At 41.3% G+C, this 20,956-nt stretch overlaps 1 protein-coding gene, 1 long non-coding RNA gene and 1 other non-coding gene across 3 annotated transcripts in view; 2 read left to right on the forward strand and 1 right to left on the reverse strand.

The window, feature by feature from the left end:
* Nucleotides 1–2,993, forward strand: part of LOC123727376 (uncharacterized) — a 15,572-nt gene extending 12,579 nt beyond the window's left edge. Inside the window, exons 4-5 of the long non-coding RNA XR_006759371.2 lie at nucleotides 754–873; nucleotides 2,423–2,993. This is a non-coding gene — a long non-coding RNA (uncharacterized LOC123727376). The remainder of the gene's footprint in view (nucleotides 1–753; nucleotides 874–2,422) is intronic.
* Nucleotides 2,994–10,262: 7,269 nt separating this feature from the next.
* Nucleotides 10,263–17,292, reverse strand: LOC106572900 (pancreatic progenitor cell differentiation and proliferation factor B). Its single transcript, XM_014147485.3, has 5 exons — nucleotides 17,067–17,292; nucleotides 14,826–14,915; nucleotides 14,345–14,422; nucleotides 11,224–11,323; nucleotides 10,263–10,845 (listed from the first exon to the last, which is right to left on the reverse strand). Exons 2-5 carry the CDS (start codon nucleotides 14,878–14,880, stop codon nucleotides 10,728–10,730), a joined length of 351 nt encoding a protein of 116 aa, XP_014002960.2. The 5' UTR covers nucleotides 14,881–14,915; nucleotides 17,067–17,292; the 3' UTR covers nucleotides 10,263–10,727.
* A 1,884-nt stretch (nucleotides 17,293–19,176) lies between these two features.
* trnae-cuc (transfer RNA glutamic acid (anticodon CUC)) lies at nucleotides 19,177–19,248 on the forward strand. The gene has a single exon. It is a non-coding gene; the product is annotated as a tRNA-Glu (tRNA).
* Nucleotides 19,249–20,956: the final 1,708 nt, after the last annotated feature.

The following is a 20,956-nucleotide window of genomic DNA, read 5'->3' on the forward strand; positions in this document are numbered from 1 at the left end:
CTACAGTACATCCTAATCCCATCCATCCAGCCTCGGTCTACAGTACATCCTAACCCCATCCATCCAGCCTCGGTCTACAGTACATCCTAATCCCATCCATCCATCCATCCAGCCTCGGTCTACAGTACATCCTAATCCCATCCATCCATCCAGCCTCGTTCTACAGTACATCCTAACCCCATCCATCCAGCCTCGGTCTACATTACATCCTAATCCCATCCATCCATCCAGCCTCGGTCTACAGTACATCCTAATCCCATCCATCCAGTCACGGTCTACAGTACATCCTAATCCCATCCATCCAGCCTCGGACTACAGTACATCCTAATCCCATCCATCCAGTCACGGTCTACAGTACATCCTAATCCCATCCATCAAGCCTCGGTCTACAGTACATATGAACGCCAAACAACAACATTTCTGCTGTAAACTGAAGTAATGAACCATGAAACACTAATTTACAGGACGTATGGAATAAAATCTATAACAGGCTTTGTACAGAAATAAAAATCTGTCACGGGTTTTGCCTTCATAGAAGCACAGAAACATATTGGTGTGTATGAGGCTGGAATCTGTGCTATGAGCCAATCACGCCAGCCTGAAAGGATTCACTACAGATTTCAATCAGACACGTCCGTCTAAATGAGAACAAGGCCGGTTTAGTGACAGTCCCTCACGTGCAGATAGACTTAGCATTGGCACCCAAAAATGTGTTAAATTACCTGTTTTATTTCACTCTCCTCTCCTCCATAGACACAAGAAGCCCTGCAGACAGTAAAACACCTACTACAGTCTACAGCCTCTCTGATTGGTCGACGCTAGCACCCAAACAAAGACATGTAACTGTGTGGGTGTCGACGTCTACACAGCCAGGTGACTGGATCATCCTACTCTCCGTACTTATCCTTTAAATTGTGATGATGTTGGGTTGATTTGATAAAAAAAAATGTATGACTTGAACCAATGAAATGAACACAACCAGTGGTTCAGTTGGACTGGTACTGTCCTGTACAGAGTACTGGCACCTCAAAGGTTCTGCTTCTTGAGTACCGGCACCGTCTTGTAGAATATTTGCTCTAAAATATGAACCCCAGTACTGTAACATTACAATTAGTAACAGTACTGTAACATTACAATTAGTAACTGTACCGTAACATTAAATTAGTAATTGGATATTTTAATTCTTAGGGATAGACACATTTTTTTCCATTTTTGCCTAAAATGACACCCAAATCGAACTGTAGCTCAGGCCCTGAAGCAAGGATATGCATTTTCATGGTACCATTTGAAAGGAAACATTTTGAAATTTGTGGAAATGTGAATTGAATGTAGGAGAATATAACACAATAGATCTGGTCGAAGAAAATACAAAGAAAAAAACAATCTGTATACTTTTCCAGTATTAGTAGCTGTATTGTAAGTTCAACATTTGCAAAACACCCAGTTTCATAACTTCATAACTCACAGATGTTCGCAACGCGCTCTGCCATATTCTTGCCATTTTTATCCAAAAAAAGGCTTGTTGCTCACAAGGTTAGCAGCAAAATTGTGCGACAGATACGGGGTTTCCGCATACTCCCGTAAAGCCCAGCTATCTAGCTAGCTTTATCTGACCCCGATTGGTGCTTATTTGACAAAGTTACAGTCAATCAAGTGAAGACCGCCCGTGTCATCGACGTGCCATGAAGGCGTCGCTCTCTGACCAAATATGGTGTCCTATAGGATATACTACACCGCTAATGATATAGTGAAGTCTGGTTACGTTCTAGGATCTCTGAGGAATAAATGCGAACGTGATGTGACTGGTTGAAACAACGCTGAGGGTTAGATTTTCACAGATTTCTTTCTTTGCAAATTGAACAAGTGGAAATACAAAATTGATCGTGCATGCTATATGGACCTTTTTAGGATATGAAAAAGGATTTTCTATAACAAAACCACACTTCATGTTATCTCTGGGACCCTTTGGATGATAAATCAGAGCAAGATTTCAGAATGTAAGTACACATTTCACCTTCAGAGGTGAATGTATCAAACCTGTCACGTTGGGGAAAAAAGTGTTTTGTTGTTGTGCACTCTCCTCAAACAATAGCATGGCATTTTGACGCAGTAATAGCTACTGTAAATTGGACAGTGCAGTTAGATTAACAAGAATTTAAGCTTTCAGCCGATATAAGACACTTATATATACCGACATTTGTTGTTTCTCTAAAATCTGCGATCGTGACACACCGCGCTACATGATTTACGACTGTCCCGTTGACTGGGCACCTATCCCTGATTAACGTTCCACTTCAAGCACTGACATCACTCAAAATGTAATGCAACCTATGGTAACACTTTACTTTAGAGCCTGCAGGTGTAACTATATAATGCAACCTTCTTTAACCTTCCTCCCCACCCCTTCATATATCCTCTTCAGGATTCCCAGGAGCAGGGGGGATATCGAGAGGATGGCGGGTCAGCGTGGTTTTGGGGACCTCCACACCCCGTACGGCCACCGTCAAGCGTCTCAGCCCGGCCAACAGAGCTGTCAAGTAGAGACACACCGTCACCAATCAGCAGGTTGAAACACACAGAGGAAGATGAGGGAGAAGACATCTTCCTCTCTGTTCTGTCCTCTCAGCACAGAAAATATGGATTTGATCAAGCCAGTTAGTGTTGAACATGTTTTCTATATTGCTCTGGTCTCTACTCTGACTCCTGTTTTTGGAGGCAGCAGGAAGGGCCAGAAAAAAAGACATTTCTGTGAGCGCTCTCTAAAACAGACAATATTATTCAATACCATCACACACAGCCTAGTTAAACCCCCTTCGCCTCCTCCACTCTTTTTTTTGTATTTATTTTACCTTTATTTAACTAGGCAAGCCAGTTAAGAACAAATTCTTATTTACAATGATGGCCTAGAAAAAGGCAAAAGGCCTCCTGCAGGAACCCCTCTCCCTCCCTCACTCCCTCACTCCCTCACTCCCTCTCTTCCCCCCACCCCTCTCCCTCCCTCCCTCCCTCCCTCCCTCTCCTCCTCTCCAACCCTCTCCCTCCCTCACTCCCTCTCTTCCCCCCACCCCTCCCTCCCTCCCTCCCTCCCTCCCTCCCTCCCTCCCTCCCTCCCTCCCTCCCTCTCCTCCTCTCCAACCCTCTCCCTCCCTCACTCCCTCTCTTCCCCCCACCCCTCCCTCCCTCCCTCCCTCCCTCCCTCCCTCCCTCCCTCCCTCTCCTCCACTTTCCAACCCTCTCCTCCCTTCACCTCTCTCCTCCCTTCCCTCCACCCCTCTTTCCTTTTTAATTTCCTCCTCGCTTCTTTTCATAACTGGGTCACAGCCTGTCCTCCTCTCCACTTGGTCACAGCCTGTCCTCCTCTCCACTTGGTCACAGCCTGTCCTCCTCTCCACTTGGTCACAGCCTGTCCTCCTCTCCACTTGGTCACAGCCTGTCCTCTCCGCAGCCCAACTGGAGGAACCATTTTCTCCAGATACTGGCTGGTTGCTAAGCAACAATATGGGAAAAAATTTTCACACACGAGTTTAATAACAGATCAGATCGTCCAACCCTTCTATATAGCAATAACCTATTGACGTGACTCAAATAAGATCTGATCGCAGATCCGATTCACCAATTGCCTACAGCAGAAATCTGTTGAGATGATTCAGATTTGTTTCTTGCAACACACCCAAAGGTTGGTGGTATTTGCTTTCGGTGCAGCATGGTAGTTGAATATGATCTCCTTCTACAATGCAGATCCTCAAACCCCTCTTAATCTTAACAGATACCTGTTGCTGGGTGCAGAGTTAGAGAGACAGGCAGCAGAAACCTGTTGCTGGGTGCAGAGCTAAAGAGACAGGCAGTAGAGACTTGGCTCTAGAACACACTGATCTATAACCAACAGGTTCTAGAATACACTGATCTATAACCAACAGGCTCTAGAATACACTGATCTATAACCAACAGGCTCTAGAATACACTGATCTATAACCAACAGGTTCTAGAATACACTGATCTATAACCAACAGGCTCTAGAATACACTGATCTATAACCAACAGGCTCTAGAATACACTGATCTATGCCCAACAGGCTCTAGAACACACTGATCTATGCCCAACAGGCTCTAGAATACAATGATCTATAACCAACAGGTTCTAGAATACACTGATCTATAACCAACAGGCTCTCGAATACACTGATCTATAACCAACAGGTTCTAGAATACACTGATCTATAACCAACAGGCTCTAGAATACACTGATCTATAACCAACAGGCTCTAGAATACACTGATCTATAAACAACAGGCTCTAGAATACACTGATCTATAACCAACAGGCTCTAGAATACACTGATCTATAACCAACAGGCTCTAGAATACACTGATCTATAAACAACAGGCTCTAGAATGCACGGATCTATAACCAACAGGTTCTAGAACACACTGATCTATAACCAACAGGCTCTAGAATACACTGATCTATAACCAACAGGCTCTAGAATACACTGATCTATAAACAACAGGCTCTAGAATACACTGATCTATAACCAACAGGCTCTAGAATACACTGATCTATTACCAACAGGCTCTAGAATACACTGATCTATAACCAACAGGCTCTAGAATACACTGATCTATAAACAACAGGCTCTAGAATACACTGATCTATAACCAACAGGCTTGGCTCTAGAACACACTGATCTATAACCAACAGGCTCTAGAACACACTGATATATAACCAACAGGCTCTAGAATACACTGATCTATAACCAACAGGCTCTAGAATACACTGATCTATAACCAACAGGTTCTAGAATACACTGATCTATAACCAACAGGCTCTAGAATACACTGATCTATAACCAACAGGCTCTAGAATACACTGATCTATAACCAACAGGCTCTAGAACACACTGATCTATAACCAACAGGCTCTAGAACACACTGATCTATAACCAACAGGCTCTAGAATACACTGATCTATAACCAACAGGGTCTAGAATACACTGATCTATAACCAACAGGTTCTAGAATAGACTGATCTATAACCAACAGGTTCTAGAATACACTGATCTATAACCAACAGGCTCTAGAATACACTGATCTATAACCAACAGGTTCTAGAATACACTGATCTATAACCAACAGGCTCTAGAATACACTGATCTATAACCAACAGGCTCTAGAATACACTGATCTATAACCAACAGGCTCTAGAATACACTGATCTATAAACAACAGGCTCTAGAATACACTGATCTATAACCAACAGGCTCTAGAATACACTGATCTATAACCAACAGGCTCTAGAATACACTGATCTATAACCAACAGGCTCTAGAATACACTGATCTATAACCAACAGGCTCTAGAATACACTGATCTATAACCAACAGGCTCTAGAATACACTGATCTATAACCAACAGGCTCTAGAATACACTGATCTATAACCAACAGGCTCTAGAATACACTGATCTATAAACAACAGGCTCTAGAATACACTGATCTATAACCAACAGGCTTGGCTCTAGAACACACTGATCTATAACCAACAGGCTCTAGAACACACTGATATATAACCAACAGGCTCTAGAATACACTGATCTATAACCAACAGGCTCTAGAATACACTGATCTATAACCAACAGGTTCTAGAATACACTGATCTATAACCAACAGGCTCTAGAATACACTGATCTATAACCAACAGGCTCTAGAATACACTGATCTATAACCAACAGGCTCTAGAACACACTGATCTATAACCAACAGGCTCTAGAACACACTGATCTATAACCAACAGGCTCTAGAATACACTGATCTATAACCAACAGGGTCTAGAATACACTGATCTATAACCAACAGGTTCTAGAATAGACTGATCTATAACCAACAGGTTCTAGAATACACTGATCTATAACCAACAGGCTCTAGAATACACTGATCTATAACCAACAGGTTCTAGAATACACTGATCTATAACCAACAGGCTCTAGAATACACTGATCTATAACCAACAGGCTCTAGAATACACTGATCTATAACCAACAGGCTCTAGAATACACTGATCTATAAACAACAGGCTCTAGAATACACTGATCTATAACCAACAGGCTCTAGAATACACTGATCTATAACCAACAGGCTCTAGAATACACTGATCTATAACCAACAGGCTCTAGAATACACTGATCTATAACCAACAGGCTCTAGAATACACTGATCTATAACCAACAGGCTCTAGAATACACTGATCTATAACCAACAGGCTCTAGAATACACTGATCTATAACCAACAGGCTCTAGAATACACTGATCTATAAACAACAGGCTCTAGAATACACTGATCTATAACCAACAGGCTCTAGAATACACTGATCTATAAACAACAGGCTCTAGAATACACTGATCTATAACCAACAGGTTCTAGAATACACTGATCTATAACCAACAGGTTCTAGAACACACTGATCTATAACCAACAGGCTCTAGAATACACTGATCTATAAACAACAGGCTCTAGAATACACTGATCTATAACCAACAGACTTCGTTCTAGAATATACCTCTATACATACAGTACTTTCAGCGGTGACCTGTCATTCAGGGCTGTTTTGAGCCCTACCTGCTTAGCCCCCCCTGTTTTGCATGTTATTTTTATCAGTTTGCAAACAATAAAAAAATCATTGAGTTAATAAAGCCACATGCAAAACATTTTTTTTTCTTGAGTAAGGCAGCTCCAAAATGCAGGTGTTTCATCCTAGCTCAGTGATTTCTGTGGTGGTGGAGCAGCCAGCGGGAAATACAGGGCGTAGGGGTTGGTAACGTTCTCTAATTGCGCCGTGATTGGCTCAGTGTTGTCACTCATTGGGATACTAGGTCACCGCAAAATCTACAGGGAGAGCTCGAAAATTCAAGCCCCTTGGGTTCTGCCATAGATTTACATTAGAAGTGCCCATCCAAGAAGGCTCAAGATCATTGGCCACAGATATAATTACATCAAATCACGTTATATGTACCGTTGCTTTGATTGGACTGATCATGTCAACATACTTTCAAAATCTTAGCTAGCAAGCGGTCATCATCATGCATCAAGTCAACAATCTACTGGCAAATCCTTCTCAAGGTGAGAAATTACAGCTAAAACGTATCGGTGCTCGTCGGCTATTGGACATAAACATTACACAAGTTGGAAATAGGAAATTCAACAATGAGTGGTTTGGAAGGAATCAGTGGCTAACTGCAAGCGTTGCTAAGCAATCACTAGCCGGCTAATCAGTGGAGAGGGTGTGTGGTCCAAGTCTGGGTTTAAGGGTCTCTTTTCCAAGCTTAAAAAGGATAAACATTCACATGCAACACAATGGCCCATTCAAAACAACTGGAAACTCGGAAATCTCAGACTTCAGTGAGTTCAAGACAACTGGGAACTCTGGAAAGAAAATGTTTTAAAAAGAGTTCCCGACTGGGAAAATGTGTTTTTAACGGTCATCCAACTCGGAAACTTTCTGACTTTAAGATTATGATTCACTCCATTTCTTTTTTCCTGAGTTTTGTTTGTTTTCCTGAGTTTCCAGTTTTTCTTCCACAAATGTCTTGTTAACAAACTATAGTTTTGGCAAGTCAGTTAAGACATCTACTTTGTGCATGACACAAGTCATTTTTCCAACAATTGTTTACAGACAGATTATTTCACTTATAATTCACTGCATCACAATTCCAGTGGGTCAGAAGTTTACATACACTAAGTTGACTGTGCCTTTAAACAGCTTGGAAAATTCCAGAAAATTATGTAATTGCCAATCAGAAGCTTTTATGGATGTATTTCAAGGCCTACCTTCAAACTCAGTGCCTCTTTGCTTGACATCGTGGGAAAATCAAAATAAATCAGCCAAGAACTCAACCACAAGCCTGGTTCATTCTTGGGAGCAATTTCCAAATGCCTGAAGGCACCACGTTCATCTGTACAAACAATAGTATGCAAGTATAAACACCATGGGACCACGCAGCCGGCATACCAGGAAGGAGACGTATTCTGTCTCCTAGAGATGAATGTACTTTGGTGCGAAAAGTGCAAATCAATCCCAGAACAACAGCAAAGGACCTTGTGAAGATGCTGGAGGAAACAGGGTCAAAAGTATCTATATCCACAGAAAAATTAGTCCTATATCCACAGAACCTGAAAGGTCACTCAGCAAGGAAGAAGCCACTGCTCAAAAATCACCATAAAAAAAACAGACTACGGTTTGCAACTGCACATTGGGACAAAGATCATACTTTTTGGAGAAATGTCCTCTGGTCTGATGAAACAAAAATAGAACTGTTTGGCCATAATGACCATCGTTATGTTTGGAGGAAAAAGGGGGAGGCTTGCAAGCCGAAGAACACCATCCCAACCGTGAAGCATGGGGGTGGCAGCATCATGTTGTGGGGGTGCTTTGCTGCAGGAGGGACTGGTGCACTTCACAAAATAGATGGCATCATGAGGAGGAAAATTATGTGGATATATTGAAGCAATGTCTTCCAAAGGGACAATGACCCCAAGCAACCTTCCAAAGTTGTGGCAAAATGGCCTAAGGACAACAAACTCAAGGTATTGGAGTGGATATCACAAAGCCCTGACCTCAATCCTATAGAAAATCTCTGGGCAGAACTGAAAAAGCGTGTGCGAGCAAGGAGGCCTACAAACCTGACTCAGTTACACCAGCTCTGTCAGGAGGAATGGGCCAAAATTCACCCAACTTATTGTAGGAAGGCTACCCGTAACGTTTGCCCCAAGTTAAACAATTTTAAGGCAATGCTACCAAATACTAATTGAGTGTATGTAAACTTCTGACCCACTGGGAATGCACATGTAGCCTGTTTTAGAGAAATGCAATCATTGAATATTCTAAGAGCTTTCATTGGTTTCCTTATATTCCCCCTTAATTTATCTTACGGTTCTGACTTGGTGTACAGGGAAAACACTAAGAACGGCCCATGTTCTGAATTCTGTCACTGTACATTTCAAAAGGGCTGAACAAATAGTTATGACTACGTGCATTTTAGCTCGCTCATTGTCTTAATAAAAATGACGGATTTCCTCTTATTGTGCCCTTATGCCATAGTATGTACATCTTAAATTGTTAGTAGAAACCACATTTGTTTAAGCAAGTCTGACATATCAGCTTTTTTAAAACTTTTTTTTTAATAAGGCAGTAAACGAGGCTGAATAAACTGTTTTGCTGCCAGACAAGGCTCCGCTGATCGCCAGGTGAGGTTTCACTCCACGAAGCTGAAAGATAAGCCGTGGTACTGGGACAGCTTTATGTAAGCCGTAACAGTTTGTGGGAACCGTTATAGTGCAATTAATGTATTGTTTAGTGGCTTTGCTGGCATGCATTAAAAAATATAGAATTTTTATTTGGAGGGGGGGGGGGGGTTCACCCCTCCAAGATAAAGAAATAAAAAAATCGAAGTAAAGTTCTCCTTGTGATGCAAGAGTAGAAATGGTGCATTTAATTCAACGACGTTTCTGTGTTTTTATAGATGCAACGGAAAGACAATGTATCCCCATTTCAGCCATTATCATTGTTTGACAGGTCATTTTGTAACATTTCCGCAGGAGTACCATTAACTGGGTGGGGGAGGCACAAGAAAGAGTATGAAAGTCACACGAGTATAATAAAAGCAATCAATCCAGTGAGACTTCAATGATAAGTGGATTTTGTACCCCTCAAACACTGAAAAAGAGACCAACCCTCAGGTTGATGAGTCATGCATTTTTGCTTACTCAAAATAAATACAACTGCCCGTTAGAAATCTGTTGTGCTGGCTCTATGCAGTCACCTCACCTAAAAAGGTACAGTTCTCATAGTGGTGAAGTCTCACATAGCAATTGGCTGTACGGTCTTAGGACGTCAGGTTACTTAAGGTGACGTCCAAAAACGCCACAGCACGGCAGGAATGGACTGCGAGTCACCATTTTGTGTGTGTACTCTGTACTTTGAATGTCTGTTTTTAGTATTTCAGATCCACAACTGTCATAGAAAAGGTAGCAGACCGCATGCATAGTGACAGCCTGTTCAGTATTTCAGTAGGATAGAGTAGGCCATTGAGTGCCAAGTTAAAGTTGACACTGTGCTTGTCATACAGAGACTGTTTCCAGTCATTTCAAAGCGATAAATTCCATTGAAAGATTCCAGTCAGGCTGCTTGGCATCTGGAAGTCACAGGGTGACCAAATGGACAAGATAACACAAGTTGTATGTGTGCACCAAGTACAAAATTCAAAAAAATAAAATAGTTTGTTCTCATTTTATTTATAGATATAAAAAACAGGATACAAAAAAAAAAATTATAATAATTCATTGGCAGCCTGTCCTACTAAGACAAACAAATAATTGTTCCAATACCCATAATGCTTAGCGTGAAGCAAAGTGACAGACATTCATTCTATGTAGTTTGCTAACGTGGATGTTGGGAACATTTCTACATCCTAAACAGCACCCGATATAATGAACTACTTTTGACCATAACCCAATGGGTCTTGGTCAAAAGTAGTGCACTAAATAGGGACTAGGATGCATTCATAGTTTAGGGTTAAAGGGAAGGGGGTCTGTTCCAATACCTACACTAGCATACTACATTGTATGCCTGATATACATTGCTTCATACTTTCTATGTAGTGTGGAGGATGGAAGAAAATCAAAGGGTTTAGGGGACGTGGGAAGCAGACTCCGTCTCCTAGCGTTGTTCCCTTCTTGCCTCAGGAGGGGGTTGGACTCGCCAGCTCGGACATCGCGGCGTCGCTAACCTGCCTCTTCAGCACCATCTCCCTGGCAATGCAGGTCACCTGGCCGTTGGTCAAAGTCATGGCCACCGTCCTGGAAAAGAGGGAGAGGTTGAGAGAAAAAAAAAAAACAGGGTTGTAGTCAACAGGGTGCAACTTGCTTAGTGTTACAAAAAGAAATGCCATGATTACTTCTTACTCTGTGCCAGAAAGGCATGTCTGTTGTAGGGAGGTAGTATTCAGGAAGCAAGACAACGCTCTAATAAGGGTTTGGACATGCCAGCTACAGAGAGTTCACCCTGTACGACCGTCGAAAAAGTTTTGCAACACTTTATAAAGAGCTGATTCTTTGGGATTGTCAAATGAGGTGACAGATCGTATCCTTACTGCATTTAGAGTGAAGTTGGGCAGCCTGTTCTCTCCCACTATGATAGCCAGTTCATACACCACATTTCTCCCCCAGTCTACTTACTTCTGCTGGGCCTCCTCAGTCAGAGTGGTCATTCCTGGCTGGTTCTGCTTCCCAAAGAACAAGCTGGACCACCAGTGGCCCGAGTCTTGTTTTGGCAGACCTAGGAACAGATTAGGACAAGGTCAAACACTACAAAAAGGCCTCAATTTAAATATATATATCTATATGACAGTTTACTGCACAGAACAAGAATTCTGGAGTGATGGAGTAAATTGTTCCCAGGTTTCAACAGGTCATGTCACATCAAAACCAATTGCAGTTCACCATGTTGGTTAATAGATTACAAGTCTACTGACTGAGCTAGGGTGACCACATTTAAAAAATATCCAAATGTGTGACAACAGGATGATTTTGTGGGACAAGTTATTTTATTTAACCAGGTAGGCAAGTTGAGAACAAGTTCTCATTTACAATTGCGACCTGGCCAAGATAAAGCAAAGCAGTTCGACACAGAGTTACACATGGAGTAGAAAAATAACTCCACACCATCCAGGCACCCGGCTGACAATGTAGCCTACATGATTAATAATAACATTTTTAAAAAAAAGTGCCCCCATCAAATATCATTATAGAATTTATCCTTCAAATGTCAATGTGCCGATGCCCACACATTGTCTCACCCAAGAACACTTTCAAATTTTAATACCCTCAAACACCAAGTTATTCATAACCAATTTCAAAAATAAGCCATGGCATCGTCAATGATAATTCTTCACATTTTACCAGTGAAATGTCCAAACTGTCTGCATGACAATCATTTGATTTCTGTTTCATGGGAATATGCATTTAGTTCTTGAATTAATGTTTTTTTTTGTGAGCAGATTGTTAAACTATATAGCCTTCCTGTATTTTGTGTCCATTCACAGCATTCTGCCTAGTGGTGTACACTGTTGAGTTTTGATCATGTTTGGGACTATTCAGCGAACCAGTCTTTAAATGATAGACTACTCAATCATTAGTTAAATAAAGGTAAAAAAATTCCAAGACAGATTCAGCTTTGATCCAACATTACTAAACAAGCACCATTGAAAAGCTGTCAAGCGATGCTCCGCGGAACCCAACGGCAGCACTAATTGATGCCGAAACGAGAGACCACATGTGGCCGTTATAAAAGCCGGAATATTTGGCCGAGGATACATTTGTTTGGTCTCAGGGAATGTAAGACAGTTAGAGATACCAAAAAAGGGATAAAAAAAATAAGGTTTTCCATCCAATTGTCGAAAATAGGTTTATCGCTCGAGGCTTTGATCAGTGTACACTAGTGACACCTGCTGGTCAAAATAATTTAGAGCAGCTAAATTATAGATGACGTCCCACATCCCATAGCGAGTGCAGAGCTTCTGTCTTCTACCAAACAGGTGGCTGTTTAAAGAGAAATAAAAAAATAGCGTCAGACAGCATTGGTCATGTGCTTCTGATAAAGTGAAACAGGCATCAGACCACCGAGTCGAAGTAAACTTCTTAGCTCCAGTATCAAACCTAACGTCACTTCTTATGAGCAACGAGAGCCTCACAAGTTTAACAAAATTACCGTCCAGCCTAATATTTGTAGCTCTTCATCAGAAGCACACATTCTGTAAGTAGTTAGGCCCAACTCTCCTCCAAGTTTAGCCCGAAAGGATTTGAGAAATATGATTGTTAAACATAGGCCTAAGGTCAAACATCACCAGTAGCTTCAGTGGTGTTAGAATGTAGGACTGTCCCGCACAACCCGGGACATGTGGTCACCCTAGACTGAGCCGACGCGTCGTCCGAGTCCACTCACAGCAAGGCGACCTTATGTCACCGCGCATCACCAGGCTTAAGGGCTAGGCGCCACTGTAGGTGACAAATCATGAACTGTTGCAGTTTGAGGTTGTAAGATAACAATCAATCATTGTTCAACTCCATTTACCCCCCCCCCCCCCCCCCCACACACACACACACAGTTGGCTGTGTAACTACTTTGCGCTGTGATTTCTCCAGCCCGTCACCCCATGAAAATGTGCATTTGACTTCATAATCATAGGATATAGTCACATAGCCAACTGCACACAAGACACCATTACAGGTCAATGGGGACTGTTCTACCTCATGAGTCTTGTGAACGTTCATGTGCACAATATTCATTGCGCCCATTCAGAGGGTAAGAAAATAGTAGGCTGAGTTAACATCTTACGAAACAGAAATGCCTAAGCGGTTGCAGTAAACAGTGTAGGGAAGATGATAACGCTAGCAATTATTGTACGAGTTCCCACAAACACATTTAAATCAACAGCAAACATTTAAACAAGAGAACAATGTGCTCGTCGCCGTCGGGAGTTGAGATGCGTTTATCAAATTTATTTATAACGCCCTTCTTACATCAGCTGATGTCACAAAGTGCTGTACAGAAAACCCATCCTAAAACAGCAAGCAACACAGGTGTAGAAGTTTAGGTTGCGTCCTCAACACTGTAATCATTTATTTGAACAAATTCCTAAACGCAAGCTTCATAAGTAAATTATAAATGTCAAGCAATTGTAACATACCAAAAGACCAGTAGGCCTATGCTTGTAAACTGTTGCCCCATTGCTGGTGAGCTTGCAAAAGAAACTGTATATTTACATTTACATTTTAGTCATTTAGCAGACGCTCTTATCCAGAGCGACTTACAAATTGGTGCATTCACCTATAATATCCAGTGTCCAATATCCATATATTCTTGATCAAACAATTTTTTTTTGGGGTGCAGCATATTTCTTATGGCAAAACTCATGCCCTGAAATTTGACATTTGCACCTGATCTTAAAGCAAATCAGCAATCTGTTCACTGGTTCAGGGTTCCAAGGTCAGTCCCCCCCCCCCCCCCCCCCCCCCCCCAGCACTATAGCTGATTAAAAATAAAAAGCTTGATGAGTTGGTTATTTGAAGCCGCTGTGTAGTGCAGGGCCTTCCTCTGACAGCGCCTGGTATAAAGGTCATGAATGGCAGGGAGCTCGGCCCCAATGATTTACTGGGATCGTACGCACTACCATCTGTAGCGCCTTGAGGTCTGATGCCAAGCAGTTGCCATACCAGATAGAGACGGAGCCAGTCAAGACACTCAAATAGCACCTCCCCTGAACATGGTCCCCCCCCCCCACCCATATGCTTTGTGTACCTGGATGGTGTGGAATGACCTCCCCACTGTACTCTGAACTGCCACAGGAGCTGCTGCTGGAAGTGGAGCCGATGCGCCCTGGAAAAACAAACGTGAAGGTTAGGAGAGGACGACGCTATAAAATACAAACACCCTCACAAGCTCTTTGCCAACCGAGTTTGGGAAACACTGACACAAGGTACAGCCAAGAGAGATGACTAGCGTGAGTCACAGATCTGTTTGTACGGTCCTGTCAACTTTTTGTCATGTTTGGTGTGTAATCGTTGGCAAGATAGCCTGTCCAAGAACTGCTTGTGCTTAGTTCAAAGGATATGAGAGGGCTTGAGAACACACTACTGTTGAAGGCTGAAGTGAATTATCATAACTGATTCAATCTTTCTGAAGACAAAGGAAAAAAAAAAAGGTTTAAAAAAAAATAACAGAGCTTGATTGATTTAGGGCCAAGTTTGTAAAGACATGACCCGGCCCAAGAGCTACTCACTTCGGTAGTAGTCATGGGTTGCCACAAGAGAACCGCCTGCATTGATCGCTGCCATTCTTACGGAACTTGTTGAGTCATGTGTTAGAAACCCTGGAAGAAAAGGAGGTTTGAGTCAGACACATTGGTACATAAACTATGGAACGATTTCAATACCATAATATTGCATTAGGATGCTTTTTTTTTTTATATATGTAGAAATGACTCATTGAATTCATAAAAATGAAGTTACATTTTATGATTTTAAACTGAATATTTAGTTTGATGATGCATTCAGATTTCTTTAGCCTGTTGAGCTAAAGCCTCATTGGTCCTTTGTCTTGGATGGGTATTTTCAAGGAGGTCAAGGGGGGGGGGGGGGGGGGGGGGGGTAACAAGTTGTGTCGGTGACCACGCTCATATGATGAATAACTTATCGAAGCCCTGAAAAGTTGCATTGTCTGGTACACAAGAGACCTGGGTTTGAACCCCATCAGTCACACACACACACACGTCTTAATTAAGCCTCGTGGACAGATCCCGCAAGCTTACATGAATGTTACCTACATACGGTAGTCAGTCTGGTAATCACATGTATGGATCACAACCCCCCTCCTCTGTTGCCACTCACTAAGTGGGGTGCACAGACCCCTCCTGCTTGCCACAAAAAGTGTTGTGCAGTACGCCTGGTTTCAAACAGTCAGTTATAGCGGTACTGTGATTTGTGTAGGAGGTGAAATGTATCGATGGTGGTTCGTTGAACCACACCCTTGATGATTAACCTTCCTGGAGACTAAGACTTGATAGCTTCCTGAACTCATCCCTACGGGCTTTAGCCAAAAGAGCAACATTAAAATAGGGAGTGATAACCTTAAAAGGACTATTCAACTGTTATGGGTGGGTTTTTTTGCGGGACACTCCCTTCTAAGGCGGCCTATGAGAACAATAGAGGGGAACAGGAAGCACATCCATGTTCCAGAGTCTTAAACTTCCAAAAATGGGGTCATAACAGTTTATAGCCAAAGCCTTTACTTTTACTGTGTTCTCTAACTTTCCTGGCAGGCAAAGTGTAAGGACGTCTCTGGTTTTGAGTCTGAATTTTAAAACTGAATGCATCTGAAAACGTTAATATATGAAACATTGATTACCTTAAAATGGTTTGTAAACGTGATACGAATGTAATATCTACCATATTGAAACTGAACATATGAATTGCGTTTAATTAAGAAAGAATATTCCATTCTGCTCAGTCAATTTCAAGTAAATAACTACAAGTTCAGTGTATGAATACAATCATTAAACTTGTGCATTACAACATCCTAATTAAAAATATAACATTAAAATATAGTGAAATCGCGCCATAAGACATTACTGCACAGGTTTTTGTAGTGATATTGCTCCAACTCAGCTCTTCAGAATACATGGGTGGCTAAATACAAACAGTAACAATAATTAAAATAGTTAACGGTTACTTCTCACACTTATCTATCATTGTAAAATAAGAATTTGTTCTTAGTTAAATTAAAATAATTTACGCGATCATCAATGGCAATGCTGCCTCCAATGTTAGTTGTAGCCTGCCTACACATCTGGTCTGACTACTAGTGAACACAATATACTAGGTTAAAATATTTCCCATATGAACATGTATATATCCCTCACGTCGGGGTATTTAACCCAGGGAATTCATGGCCATTCAACCTATATCAATCCCATCATTTAACACAGCAGACATTCACTGCGGTACATAACGTTAACAAAAGCTTTGCTACTGTAGATAATAACTAGGTTACTGTAGATAACAACTAGGTTATATTAGATAACTAGGCGCCTAACTAATGTTTAGTTAGCCGTTTTGCTAACAATGACAATGTTGTGATTGTTGGGTATTTGGGTGAAAAAGATGAACACGGAGTTTTGAACAAAACATTATTAGTTGGTCTGTGTAAACTGAAGAAAACAAAGCTCGACTAACGTTACCTAGCTAAACCTTTGTTCCGTCCATGGCAAATACCTATTCAAATAAAAAAAACAATCTTGCCTGGCAGTATTGACACACAATAACATGAACATTAAAAAACGTAGCAACAAACAAAATGTAGCTACAGAAGAAAAGAAAAATATAGGCTGAAAAATCAGGATGACTTCGTGACGTTGCCATATTTACAAAACGTCCAAAAACAAGCAGGCATCTTTTTTTTCTATCATCGTTTTAATCTCTATCATCATCATCATCATCAAACAGCCGTTTCAAACAAATCTCACCTTTTTGTTACCCAGCCGTTTAACAGCACCCAACTCAATAGGCGAGGCGTAGGAGAGTAAACGCTAGTCGACGGGGCCCATTTGAAAATACGTTTTTGGGTAAAAGACAGATATATCCGCAGTAAATGTCTTGCCTTGAATGAAAGGGTGTCGAGTGCTTTTTATACTAAGATGCGACGTCAAAGACAAATAGCTGAAGAGACTAGGCGGGGCTCGACCTTAGGCAACTCACAGTGGGTCGGCTGAGTTGTTTCCTCTGGGGGAAAAAAAGTTAACAGCAAATACAATACAATTTTACATTTCAATATAAGGGCTTTATTGGCATGGGAAACACATGTTTATATTGCCAAATCAATACAGCATTCTCTAGGACGAAATATAAACACAACATGTAAAGTGTTGGTCCCATGTTTCATGAGCTGAAATAAAATATCCCAGAAATGTTTCATATGCACAAAAAGCTTATTTCTCTCAAATTGTCAGCGCAAATGTATTTACATCCCTGTAATTGAACATTTCTCCTTTGCCAAGATAATCCAACCACTTGACAGGTGTGGCGTATCAAGAAGCTGATTAAACAGCGTGATTATTACACAGGTGCACCTTGTGCTGGGGACAATAAAAGGCCACTAATATTTGCAGTTTTGTCACACAGCACAATGCCACAGATGTCTCAAGTTGAGGGAGTGTGGAATTGGCATACTGACTGCAGGAATGTCCAATAGAGCTGTTGCAAGAGAATTTAATGTTCATTTCTCTGCGGTATGCTGCCTCCAACATGTCCAACCGGCTTCACAACCTGCAGACCACGTGTAACCACGCCAGCCCAGGACCTCCACATCCAATTTCTTCACCTGCGGGATCATCTGAGACTATCCGTCTGCAATAATCAAATCAAATGTTATTTGTCACATGCGCCGAATACAACAGGCCTTACAGTGAAATGCTTACTTACAAGCCCTTAATAACATCTACAGGATCGTTCCCCCCCCCCCCCCACGGAACGGTTGAGCTAACGTAGGCTAATGTGATTAGCATGAGGTTGTAAGTAACATGAACATTTCCCAGGACATAGACATATCTGATATGGGCAGAAAGCTTAAATTCTTGTCAATCTAACTGCACTGTCCAATTTACAGTAGCTATTACAGTGAAAGACTACCATGCTATTGTTTGAGGAGAGTGCACAGTTATGAACTTCAAAATGTATTAATAAACCAATTAGGCACATTTGGGCAGTCTTGATACAACATTTTGAACAGATATGCAATGGTTCATTGATCAGTCTAAAACTTTGCACATACACTATATTGCGCCTGGGCTGGAATAATATATTATGGCCTTTCTCTTGCATTTTAATGATGACGGTACAAAATAAATACACAATTATTCATGTTTTTTTTCTTTGTATTATCTTTTACCAGATCTAATGCGTTATAGTCTTCTACATTAATTTCACATTTCCACAAACTTCAAAGTGTTTCCTTTCAAATGGTAACAAGAATACTTGCTTCAGGTCCTGAGCTACAGGCAGTTAGATTTGGGTATGTTATTTTAGGAGAAAATTGGGGAAAAAGGGTCGGATCAATGCAGTTTTAAGAAAAATAAGTGCTAAGTAAAAAATAGATAACTAAAAAAATTGAAAATAAAAGTAACAAATAATTTAACAGCAGCAGTAAAATAACAATAGTGAGGCTATATACAGGGTGTACCTGTACAGAGTCAATGTGCGGGGGCACCAGTTAGTCTAGGTAATTGAGGTAATATGTACATGTACGTAGAGTTAAAGTGACTCTATAATCACTCTATAATAATGCCCTTTTGTGGGGGAAAACTCATTCTGATTGGCTGGGCCTGGCTCCCCCAGTGGGTGGGCTTAGCTCCCAAGTGGGTGGGCCTATGACCTTCCAGGCCCACCCATGGCTACGCCACTGCCCAGTCATCTGTAATCCATAGATTAGGGCCTAATGAATTCATTTAAATTTACTGATTTCCTTCTATGAAATGTAACTCAGCAAAAACTTTGAAATTGTTACATGTTGCGTTTATATTGTTGTTCACTGTAGTTATCAACAGTTATGAACAATTACAACTACCTTAGCCTTCAGATTCCCTGGTGGTCTAGTGGTTAGGATTCGGCGCTCTCACCGCCGCGGCCCGGGTTCGATTCCCGGTCAGGGAACAACTGTTTTTATCACCAGACCTCAAGGCATATAAGTGAAGTTTTCAGAATCATCCATATTATACAGGTAACTGTCTAGAAATGAAGGCTCCGCGCCCCTAACAACCGTGAGTCGAGGAAATGTCTGGTTGTGACAACCAATCAGATCGCCGTCTGCAACCCAAGAATTGCACTCGCTAACCAATCCGAGACGCCAGTGCAACTACATTGTAACCAAGAATTGACGAATGAGGATAGAGCTATGGCGGGACCTTTAAACGCTGGAAGAGGTCCATGGAAAAATATATTTCCTCTCATGTAATTTTCTCGAGTCATCTTTCTTTTCTAAAGTAGCAACGATGTTTTGTTGTATGCTGTTTTCATTGATCATCATCATTGATCGGAATATCTAACAGGTAAAATCAGTGTATTAAAGCTACAGTAACATGTTAGCACAGATAACGAGATTTACAGATTGTGTAACGACAGTAATCAAATGTATTTATAAAGCTCTTTTTTTTTTCAGCTGATATCTCAAAGTGCTGTACAGAAACCCAGCGTAAAACCCCAAACAGCAAGCAATGCAGATGTAGAAGCACTGTGGCTAGGAAAAACTCCCTAGAAAGGCCAAAACCTAGGAAGAAACCTAGAAGGGAACCAGGCTCTGAGGGGTGGTCTTTTAAAAAACAAAAAAAAATTCATATACCTAATTTGGACTAGACATAGTTATAGGGTAAGTTAATAGGGAAAACACTGTCTTGATAACAAATAGGCTAGGATCATCATGTTAATTATGAATTAAAATTCACAAGCAATATCCTTTGCACTTGCTGATGCTGGTGTGGGTTTGTGTGTGGGTTTGTGGTCAATATGCTTCAGCAAGTAACTAGAGTTGACAACATAGGGAGTTGGAGTTTATACACTTCGTTTGGTTGTTCCATCTATTAATCCAGTCTGCTCACTGTGATTTAAAAGGGATATCATTTAATCCATTCTGCTCACTGTGATTTAAAAGGGATATCATTTAATCCATTCTGCTCACTGTGATTTAAAAGGGATATTATTTAATCCAGTCTGCTCACTGTGATTTAAAAGGGATATCATTTAATCCAGTCTGCTCACTGTGATTTAAAAGGGATATCATTTAATCCAGTCTGCTCACTGTGATTTAAAAGGGATATCATTTAATCCATTCTGCTCACTGTGATTTAAAAGGGATATCATTTAATCCATTCTGCTCACTGTGATTTAAAAGGGATATCATTTAATCCAGTCTGCTCACTGTGATTTAAAAGGGATATCATTTAATCCAGTCTGCTCACTGTGATTTTAAAATTGATATAATTTTATGCTTATTAAATATAAACTTACCCCTTTTATTTTCACAACAAACATGGCGCCCAGCTTCAGAAAACTGCCAAATGGAAGCCTTGTCTTAAAGGACAGTAAGGATTCCGGGATTTACAGGACAGAAGCTACTAAAAGAGCATGGAGCAAGGCTGGGTCTCCAGACATAGTGGTGGATTCAGCCTGGAGGGCTGTACTGCTTTCCCAGCTGGAAATAGGTCACAGCATCCAGTTTCCCAGCTGGGCACTAAGGTCACAGCATCCAGTTTCCCAGCTGGACATAGGTCACAGCATCCAGTTTCCCAGCTGGACATAGGTCACAGCATCCAGTTTCCCAGCTGGACATAGGTCACAGCATCCAGTTTCCCAGCTGGACATAGGT

Source organism: Salmo salar, chromosome 15 (assembly GCF_965601325.2).
Source record: "Salmo salar chromosome 15, fSalSal1, whole genome shotgun sequence".
In the NCBI taxonomy this organism is placed as follows: domain Eukaryota; kingdom Metazoa; phylum Chordata; class Actinopteri; order Salmoniformes; family Salmonidae; genus Salmo; species Salmo salar.

Bases quoted from the DNA above. Each gene is read 5' to 3' on its own strand.
- LOC106572900 (XM_014147485.3), bottom strand. From the start codon at position 14,880: ATGGCAGCGATCAATGCAGGCGGTTCTCTTGTGGCAACCCATGACTAC. The intron at 14,423-14,825 runs GTGAGTAGCTCT...TTGTTTTTCCAG, and splicing joins AACCCATGACTACTACCGAA to GGCGCATCGGCTCCACTTCC. The intron at 11,324-14,344 runs GTACACAAAGCA...ATCTGTTCCTAG, and splicing joins GGTCATTCCACACCATCCAG to GTCTGCCAAAACAAGACTCG.